The 10,786-nt window shown below is 44.6% G+C and overlaps 1 protein-coding gene across 2 annotated transcripts in view; it reads left to right on the top strand.

The window, feature by feature from the left end:
* CSTF3 (cleavage stimulation factor subunit 3) overlaps positions 1–10,786 on the top strand; it is a 65,108-nt gene that overhangs the window by 46,697 nt on the left and 7,625 nt on the right. For both annotated transcript variants that reach the window (XM_085855244.1, XM_085855243.1), the window contains exons 13-20: positions 2,353–2,469; positions 2,692–2,766; positions 2,936–3,079; positions 3,351–3,453; positions 3,826–3,895; positions 4,037–4,232; positions 8,245–8,401; positions 8,720–8,814. In XM_085855244.1, the coding sequence (XP_085711370.1) occupies positions 2,353–2,469; positions 2,692–2,766; positions 2,936–3,079; positions 3,351–3,453; positions 3,826–3,895; positions 4,037–4,232; positions 8,245–8,401; positions 8,720–8,814 (957 nt within the window). The remainder of the gene's footprint in view (positions 1–2,352; positions 2,470–2,691; positions 2,767–2,935; positions 3,080–3,350; positions 3,454–3,825; positions 3,896–4,036; positions 4,233–8,244; positions 8,402–8,719; positions 8,815–10,786) is intronic.

Genomic DNA, 10,786 nt, shown 5'->3' with positions numbered 1-10,786 from the left:
AAAACAAGTCCTGGTGAGGGTCTGCAATTCCTGATTGCTCTTTCTAGCTTACTTGGGGGGGGGGGGGTTTGCTTCGATACTATTTGAGAGAAAGTCATTTCAACGACCATTTGTCCTAATAATAAAGCAACATTTCCTGACTTCCTGTAAACATTTGCCAGGTGTCAATTGAGGATTTTCTTTTGATTAATGTGTTGGAATTGTTTGAACAATTGAACAAAGCAATGTAAAGATCGTGAACCCAGCAGGCTTGTACTGGATTGGCCAGTGTGTTCAACTACCAGACATTTTGTCAGAAACTGTATAAAACTACTCAATTGCAGAAACAAATTATTGCAGGATTTATTACCTCCACCACCAAAGGTGGAAGAGTTTATGTTTTCTCCCTTGGTTGTTTGTTTCTCTGTCTGTGAGCATGATATATCAAAAAGTTATGGACGGATTCGGACGAAACTTGATGGACAGGTGTTTGGGTGTGTGACAGGAATTAATTGATTTAAGTTTGGTGAAGATCCAGATCCGGATCCGAGAATTGTTAAATTTTCCAAGTGATATTTCGCCATTGAGAGATGTGGCCAAGAACGATATATAGCATGATATTTACCCGCGCCGAAAAATTCGGAGAGTGTATTGCATTTGGGTTCGTTTGTCTGTTTGTCTGTCTGTTTGTTTAACTTTCGTGTTTTTCTCCACAAACGCTTGTCGGATTGAGACGAAATTTTCACCATTGGTGCGACTACTCATGTAGAATGTTTTAATGATAATTATGACGTCATAGATCACGTGGTGTGGCAGCCATATTGGAAAATCGTTAAAACTTTGGACCTCTATCTCTGAAACCGTATCAAGGAAAAAACTGAAACTTGGCACATAGCAAGTACTCCTCATGTCGAATGAGGGTGATTTTTTTTATGACATCATAGTTGCCCTCATTATGACGTCATAATTGCATATGTAGAACGCCCATCTGATCAGTATGAAAAATTTTGAGGGTCATCTTGAGATAAAATGGTCCACAGAAAAAAAATCTTTACATCGGTCACGTGATTCGGCTGTCATATTTTAAAAAAATTAAAAAAAAAACATTAAAAAATCTTCTCTGAAATGGCTGAAAAGATCGAGGCGAAACTTTACACATGACCGCCTATCCATGAGGAACAAAAGGATCACACATATGACATCATAGGTCACATGGTTTGGCAGCCATATTTGATTTACCCTAAAACCCATAGAAGTACACCACTCAAAAGAAGTCCTGGCGAGGGTTTGCAATCTCTGATTGCTCTTTTTCTTGTTCAAAAATGTATTGGACCCGATATGTTCTCATAGATCAGGCATTGCGGGGCGGAGGTATGCGCAAGACCGAGTGCTTTTCTCGTTTAAAATGATTCAGGAGGGATTGAACGCATGGGTTAAAAATGCAAAATGCACGTGGAGGAGCAATGTACGCATGATTCAAACGGAATTCCGATAATTTTTCAGGCACTCTTAACACGAACTGGATTTCCTCAGGTCTGTAGGTAACATGTATGACTCGGAGGTATTGCACTCACCTTCAATCTGTCTCATCCGAGTTTGATTCTCAACCCGACTATAAACTGTCGGTCTCATGCTTCACGGACAGGGTGTTGCATTGATGATTACGCCGTGCTTTCAGGTGGATGTTAAGGCATCTACTAGCATTTGCTGATGGATTTTAAAGATCCTCGGCTTTTTTTGAAAAGAGGAGGCCATTGTTTACCACTATCTTGTTTTCCAGATTCCTGCCCTTGCCCACAGCACCCTATGACGGAGTGTGGACCAGTCCTGGCTTCGGTTTTTAGACCCCAAAATAGGACAAATGGACCTGTAGCTTGTCTGGACCCTGGCTTAATGTTGAAACCCAAATTTGGTGGCATTCTGACTGATGGGTCTGGAGAAGAAGATTTTTGAAGGAAGTCATTAAATCCGCCATTTTGACATACTTAAAGCCACATGACTGGAACAAGCTTTGCAATCCCCATTACCAGTCGGGAGTGGGACCTTGCTGCCAAATTTCAACCAGATCGGCTCAGCGGTTTGGCCGGAGAACTCGAAATAGGAGACGGACGGACAGAAGATGTATGATGACAATACCTTCTCTTAAATTCCATTTCCATATAAGCTCAAAATGTTCATGGATTTTGATTGTTTCTCTGATAGTTGCCTCAAGAATTCCATTCCTCAAGGAATGATTTTGAAGGAATTGTGTGTTTTTAAGGAAATGTTTTACTTTTATTTATTTATTTATTCATTATTTTTTCTGAATTTATGTCTTACGGATATTTTTTTTTTTGGTCTGTGCTCTTCCCTTTCTTCTGTTTACCCTCCCAGGATGTAAACAATGCAAAGGTATTTAGTGACGAGGCAGGGGCAATGTACGAGAGAGCTGTGGGTACGGTTCTCAAACAAAACATGTTACTGTATTTTGCCTTCGCTGATTACGAAGAGGTGAGACAGTGTAGGGGAGGGATGGGATGCAGGGGGGCACAGTAAGGTGTGATTGTGGAATGATTTTATACAAAGTAGCAGCGGATTGATTCATCAAAACAAAAATTGCCCAGAATCAGTATGTGAGTGAAAAAGGAATTGAGTGCCAGTTGGAGGGCAACTACTGTTTTGGTGTTAACTCCATAATATTGCATTTTGTGACCTTCCCATGTTTGTTTACAGAGTCGGATGAAGTATGAGAAAGTCCACAGTATCTATAATCGCTTGCTCGCAGTGCAAGATATTGATCCGACACTGGTACATTTTCCCATTTATTATATATATATATATATATATATATATATATATATATATATATATATATATATATATATATATATATATATATATATATATATCTGTTGTTTTGCTTCTTTTTCTTGTGATTGGAAAGTGGCACATGTAGCCTTTTTAATTTCTTTCTCAGGTGTACATTCAGTATATGAAGTTTGCACGTCGGGCTGAAGGAATCAAGACTGGCCGTAGCGTGTTTAAGAAGGCGAGGGAAGATCCACGAACCAGGCACCATGTCTACGTAGCAGCAGCTTTGATGGAGTATTACTGCAGTAAAGTGAGAATTAACAGGATCTAGAGGTGCCTTGAGACCGAGGGGAGCCAGCACTTGAGTTAATTAGGGACGTTTGTAACGACCTGAGGATGGCCAGGAATGTTGGGAGAGTGTTAGGGAAATCCGTGAGGACCTGGAGGGAAATGTATGGATGATCTGTAAATGACCAATGAAGATGGGAAGGATTTGGATATTATCAAAGGACTTGGTCAGAAGTATAACTTCTCAGTGTCGTGAACTCTTGGTGTTTTCTCCGGATGTTTGTTACCTGCAGGATAAAGCTGTGGCCTTCAAGATTTTTGAGCTTGGTCTCAAGAAATACAGTGACACTCCAGAATACATCCTGGCATACATTGACTACTTGTCTCACCTCAATGGTATTTACCTCCTCAATTGCATGGATTTTTTTCAACAGAAAAGGGCAATAGGTAGTTGTTATCACTTTATCTTTTTTATTTTGTGTATACTCTCATGCCATCACATTTTCTAACCTTTATTGGTTTCTTTTGAAAGCTTTTATTGTCCTATATGACAATTACATACTTCCCTTCCACTTGCTGATTCATCATGCTGACCTGTGTAGATCTCTCATTTTCTTTCACTTTTTCTTACTCCATCTCTACTTGCAGATCTTCTCATATGTGCCTCACTTTTTTTTTACTGTGATTACCTTGAGTTATTATGAATGCTGAGGTTAAAAAGGTAAATTATTAACTGGTTTCCTTCCCTCTCTTTCTCTTCCAAATCAGAGGATAACAACACTCGGGTTCTCTTTGAGCGGGTTCTCACTTCTGGTAACCTACCGCCTGAGAAGTCTGGGTAGGATAGTCTTCTTCATCCACTTCCTCACGCTTTACTCCACCCTTTCACACCTTCCTTCTGATAATATTATCTACTGACACATTTTTTTGCTGTCTTGTTCTCACCTGACATAATTGTGATTCAACCACAAAACCACAGAGAGATCTGGGCACGATTCTTGGCCTTCGAGAGTGCTGTTGGTGACCTTGCCAGTGTCCTCAAGGTTGAGCGTCGCAGGTTTGCTGCTTTTCGTTCAGAGTTTGGCGGCTGCGAGACTGCTCTTCTCGTAGACCGCTACATCTTCATGGACCTTTTACCCTGCTCGCCTGCTGAGCTCGCTGCACTGGGATACAGGGTGCTTAAATATACGTATATATTTATACATGTAAATATATGTATATATTATCGTGATGATCACAACAGCTTATTTTAAGTCTGCAGGACATTGGTCTCCCTCAAAGGCGGAACATACACCATGCTGGCCAATTGCGGGTTGACAAGAGATTCATTGCACGAAATTGTAATTTGTTTTGTGTGCCGCTGCTCACACGTTTACTCTTCGCGAAAGACACCATGGGATATTTGAGGCCCGCTGATTAATGCGAGAACATGTGACAGCTGGCTTAACATCCATCCATGGGATGGTGCACTTTATGATGCAATGTCCTGCCTGAGAAACACAAATGTGATAGTTTGTAGTTGGGTTGATAATCAAACCCAGACCAAAAAGCTCATGGGCAAAGCTCTGTGCCATATTGTCCTTTGTGGATATATATTTATATATATATATATATATATATATATATATATATGTAACTTAAAAGACGTGGTCGTGCATAAGGGAGGGGGAGGGAGAGAGAGGGAGGGAGGGAGGGAGGAGAGAGAGAGAGAGAGAGAGAGAGAGAGAGAGAGAGAGAGAGAGAGAGAGAGAGAGAGGAGAGAGAGAGAGGAGAGAGAGAGAGAGAGAGAGACGGGAGAGAGAGAGAGAGAGAGAATGAGAGAGAGAATGAGAATGGCGTTTATAGATACTTATTGGTATAGGTGTGTGTGTGTGCGTGTGTGTGTGTGTGTGTGTGTGTGCGTGTGTGTGTGTCTCCTCCATAACTCCAAAACCATGAAACCTCGCAGCCTAAAACTTTGCATGCATACTTAGAAGACTCCAAGGAAGTGCAAGAGTAAAATTTGGGTGTTTGGGTTAAAACACCCCTTCTGAAGATAATTAATGACCTATTTAATATCCTTTATCAGGTGCATCCTCGGTCATCGCTGTTTATGGGGTCTTGAGGTGTATCTTAGGTAACCTTGCTGGGGTCTGAAGCCGCTGTTTTATGGCCTGCTCAACCATGCCTAGACTTGGAGCAGGCCGCAACGATTTCTTAACAACAAAGTTTTTTTTTTTCCACTTTCCTCACTCGTATTATGGAATGCCTGTTCATTATAGCTACAAATCGTTGTATACATCACTTTTGTAAGTACTATAGTTTTCAAATTAGGAGCTTGGAACGATTTCATGCATTATCTGATGCAATTTTCCTTGATCTCCTCTCATGGACTAATTAAAGTATATCATCGAAATATGATTTCGGCTTTGAGGATCGGATATCGTCCGGACTAAATAAGTGTCGAAACCTGGAGTGAAATCTGATAATTTAAAGAAATAACGAGTCTTATAACGAAGCTGATATACCTTTTTAGTTTAAGCAAGCAAGGCTATGTTCCCATCCTTCTCCATACATACACAAGAAAATGTGAAAATGTGTCACAGCTTGGTTTTTATACTGTTAAGAGAATTATATTGAGTGAACAAAAGATTTCAGAATCTGCTCTGTCCCCCAGTGGGACTGCTTATCCACAGCGTCTGCCAGATCTGTCTATATTTTCAGAGGTTTCGCGAGGTGTTTAACAGGTAATCGAAGAAAATCTGGGAAAAAAAATGAATGTTTTAATATAAGGTTGTAACGTTTGCATGGACCGTGAACCGATGTACCACGTGACGTGCACATATGAGCAGGCAACGTGGTGGATTATCTGCAATGTTTATTTCACAGGTGATTAAACTTTGCGATGTCTCCAGCGTTGTTCAACGTTAAACAGCGACTCTTTTGTGGATAAAGTCATTATTTGAACGAATGTATTTAATTTCCTTAACTGCTGCGAGCACGGTGAAGACCGGCTTTAAAGTTCATGGGATCCTATATGTTATTGCAGCCACAGCTGGGCCAGCCATTCCTTATCAACCATTTGATTGGAGTGCTTGCTTGAGTGCTTAAACTGTTTGCCAAGCACTCTTCAGTCGATTAGCGGTACAGTTCATGAGCCGATCGCGATGTATAGTTGGCAGTTGCTACAAGGTAGAGGTACGTGATTTATAAAGGTTATATGGTTTCTCTTTGTGAGTTTCAAAGCAAAATATATTTGTTTGTCTCCGAATGTGTCCGCACGGGAGTTTGTCTCCGGACATGTCTGAGCAGTGTTTGTCTCTGGACAGCTTAGCTCCAGACGTGTCTGGGTGGTGTTTGTCTCCTGACGCATCTGGCCGGTGTTTGTCTCCAAATGTGCCCGGGTGGTGTTCAGTCTGGACGGGAGTTTGTATCCGGGCGGTATTTCTCTCTGCGCAGTGTTTGTTTCTGGACATGTCTGAGCAGTGTTTGTCTCTGGACAGCTTAGCTCCAGACGTGTCCGGGCAGTGTTTGTCGCCTGACGCATCTGGCCGGTGTTTGTCTCCAAATGTGTCCGGGTGGTGTTCAGTCCGGAAGGGAGTTTGTCTCCGGGTGGTATTTGTCTCTGGGCAGTGTTTGTTTCCGGACTGTGTTTATCTCCGAACATGCCCGGGTGGTGTTTGTCTCCAGGCGGTATTTATAGTGTGACTGGTAAAAAATTAATTTCAGACATTTTGTTTCCATCTTCACTGCTATTCTATGCAGAAGCATTTTGATGAAACAGTATGAATCATAATTAACGCTCCACCACACATCTGCCTTCCCTTCCTCTCACCTCTCGCTGCTTTCCCTTCCCCCACCCCTCCTCACTCTCCTTCCCGCCTCTCTTTCACCCACCCTCCTCTCTTCCCCCACCTTCCTCTCTTTTCCCCTCCCTACTCTCTCCCCCTCCACCTCCTCACCCCCTCCCTCTTTCTCTCGCCCACCCCTCTCCCCCCTCTTTTTTCCCCCTCTCAGTATTCCCGTCAGCGAAGTGACAGGTGGTATTTGCTAGTCTTTACTATAATTCACGGACCGGTCTTTGTGGGTTTGTTTGTCAGGCTGCTCCTCCTACAGTTCTGGCCCAATTACATCCAGGCTTGCTCCAGATGATCAGCATAACCCCAATTAATGTATAGGGGTGTTTTTATCTTTGCCAGTGGTCTTGGGGGATGAAGGGACGCAAATTTTCTGTGCAAATGTGTCTCGTGTAGTGCCGCTTCCAGGTGTGGCAGGGTATGACAAGTCTCCACCATTTACAGTACAGTGTTCCTGTCCCCACGGTTTCCCGTGCAGTGAGGTGTTTTGAATTATTAGTAGATATGTTTTTGCTTCATGCCCATAACCCGGGTTATTTATTTTTTCTTATGCGGAGCTGTCACTTGCCTATACACCGCCCAAATTATGGTTTGCGTCAGAAGAACGTGTTGCATGCTTGCAACAAGATCGCCTTTTGGGCGATCTGCTAATTTAAATAATATGCACAAAATAGCTTATTAATATTCATGACCCGGGAAGTACTGCAGGCATCTTGTGACAGTGTCATTGAGGAAGTAACGCCACTATTGTTCTGACTGACAGTTTTGCTAACTACCGTAGTTGATCTAGCTTGGTCTTCAACTCTAAATCCACTTAATTATGAATGAAGGAAAGAAAATGGGAAATTATCCAATTTGACTTGTACTCCACATCGACTTGTAGGTCAAAAAATATGGTACTCAATGTCTGAATATTGAGCCGACATGCTGACAATGTAATTGTGGGGAATGGGTCAAGGGTTAAAAAAAAAAAAAGAACAGGGAAAGGGAAAAGGTGAAAAAGATTGTCTTTTGCTCCAATTGAAGGGTTAACGCCCAAAATGTCATCCTCTCCTTGCTTCCCAAGGCAGTTAGTGTACCTCAATGAACATCTTGTTGATTTCATCCATTGAACAAGATTACAATTTTGAGATATGATATCAGATTCAAAGAACTGGAGGAAAAAAAGGATTGAAAAAGGCCAAAGCAATGGAATTCTGAAGTCCATATGTAACCTAAAGTGTGAAAGTATATTCTAACTCATTATAAGTGAATATCGAATTATCCCAGGGGTAATGATAGTAAATAAAAGGCGAAAAAGAAATCACAACCTATTGCTGTAATTTTTAAGAGTGGTTCCCTCTTTTTACAGGAGGTTGGCCGGACCAAAGGCAGACTTGTACCTGATCCTGTCACAATCTCACCTGCACATGCACATGTACATCCATCCCGAGACGAGGGGAAAAAGCCAGAGTATCCAAAACCCAACACACGGCAAATGGTTCCCTTCCAGCCAAGGCATATGACACGTATGTTTATTCTCTGCATCCCCCACCATTATATTTGTATATCTATTATTGACATCCTTTGAACTGCACCCTCCCTTTCCATTCTCCCTTCCCCATGTTATAGTTCTCATATCCTTCCTAACCACATACATTCTCCCTTTCCTTTCACTCTACACTGTAGCCTACTTTTTCACCTTGATCAATCTCCACCTTTCCACAACCACAGTGACCACTTTTCTTCGATAACCTTACTCAATTCCATCCCTTCTAACTCTGATTAATCTTGTTTACATCTCCCTTCATGCATGCATCTTCATTTGTACCCCCTTCTTCTCCCAGCTCCTGGGCTGCATCCTATACCTGGTGGAGTGTTTCCAGTTCCTGCAGCAGCCATCAACCTACTCAAATTGCTGCCTCCTCCTATCTGTTTCCACGTGAGAGCATTATGGGGTGGATACTGGGGCTGGGGGGAGGGCACAGCATGGCAAGGGTTGATGGGTATATCATGAGTCCATGACAGATTAAGGTATTTGCTGATGAAGAAGAAGAAGAAGAAGCAGCATTTGTTCAGATGAGAAGCAATTCTAGTTCTGTGGAAGGAGAGAGAGAGAGACAGAGAGAGACAGAGATAGAGTGTATGAGGTGCAGTGGAACACGAGAAGCAAGCGTGCCAGCATCAACTCCGCTTTATTGCGCGACCAGAAGCACATTCCTGCCACCCCAAGCGGGCGAGGCATGATATACGAAAACCCAATCACGTGACACAGCACACTCCTCCCCTCGTAAAATGACAAGTCAAATGATGAAAAGACAATCATAACATGACCACCTGAAACCCATCAACACTCGTAATCCTCCAAGTACCGCGGCCGCACCCTGACCCGCCTCGGACGGGCAGCGCCGCCACACAGTCCAGGCTCAGACGCCTCCCGGCTCGGTCTAGGTGACACCCTCGCCGGACTCGCGCCATCCGCAATACCAACCGCCCCCGGCCGGCCAGCCTGCCCGACGTCCCCGGGTAGGACAGCATCAGGCGAAGACCCCCTGGGCGTCGGCACATCCGGCCCTGGCGATACAACGTCAGGTGCCGGCGACATTACAGGTGGGGGTCCCACATTGTTCGGCCCGGGGAGGTGTGGGGGGGGGGGTGACGCTGAACAGCGATCATGCATTTGGTCCACGTGCCACTTCCACATATCCCCACCATCAGTCCGCACCATGCAATTCGCCGGCCCCAGTACCACAGAGACCACCGCCGGCACCCACTTGGAACCGTGGAAATAATCGCGCACCATTACCCGCTGTCCCACATCGCAGCCGCGTTGGACGCGACACCGCCCCACTCTCCGACCCACCAGGTCGCAGCAAATCCAGTCTGGACCGCAATGCCCGTCCATAGAGACGAATGGCAGGCGAATCACCCGTGACAGGATGAACTGCGTTCCTGTAATGGAGCAAAAAGACATCGACCACCGTCTGCACAGGTGCAACCCCTCCCCCCCCCCCCCCGCGCAAAGCCCGTTTCAACATCTTAACAAACGACTCAGCTTGGCCATTCGTCTCAGGATGATACGGTGCGGACCTTAGATGTCGAATACCATTTTGGCGCATAAACTCATCAAATACACCCGCGATGAACTGCGGACCAGTATCAGAGACCAGGATCTACGGTAACCCTCTATTAGCAAAGATCGTCCGCAGTTTCTCTACTGTAATGTTTGCTGATGTATGCTGCATTACTACAACCTCCGGCCATTTAGAGAATGCATCGATCACAATCAAAAACATTTTGCCATTAACCGCCCCCGCAAAATCTACATGGACCCTCTGCTAGGCTCTGTCTGGCGCAGGCCATAGTCCTGAAGCTCGACGCGGGTTATCAGCATCTGTTTGGTACGTGGCACAACGCTTAACCAACTGCTCGATGTCTTTGTCCAACCCCGGCCACCACAACAGGCTACGAGCAAGACTCTTGGTCTTCACGATGCCAAGGTGACTGACATGCAGTTCTTCCAAACACCGCTGCCTGAACTTCGGTGGAATCACGGTCCTCATTCCCCACATAACGCACCGTTGGACCAACGACAGCTCCGATGCGCGTGACCTGAAAGGTTGAAATGCCGGTGTCGAAGGCAGATCGCTCCAATTCCCCGTAGAAATCGCCTGGACGACACGGGCAAGCACCGGATCACGAGCCGATTCCGCCGCGACCTGTCTGGCCGTGACCGGCCCGCTTTGGACCTGGCCCAGCACGAACACATCGACCCGGTCGGCCAACTCAGACGCAGCTGGACCCTCCGCACACGGCAAGCGTGAGAGCCCGTCGCAGTTAGCATGCTTCTCAGTGCTTCGGAACTGAATATCATAATCATAAGCACCCAGAAACAGACACCATCGCTGTATTCG

This window comes from Eptatretus burgeri, chromosome 14 (assembly GCF_056783735.1).
Source record: "Eptatretus burgeri isolate ZD-2024b chromosome 14, Ebu_testis_v1, whole genome shotgun sequence".
NCBI classification, from domain to species: domain Eukaryota; kingdom Metazoa; phylum Chordata; class Myxini; order Myxiniformes; family Myxinidae; genus Eptatretus; species Eptatretus burgeri.
This window is presented reverse-complemented; position numbering and strand designations above follow the sequence as displayed.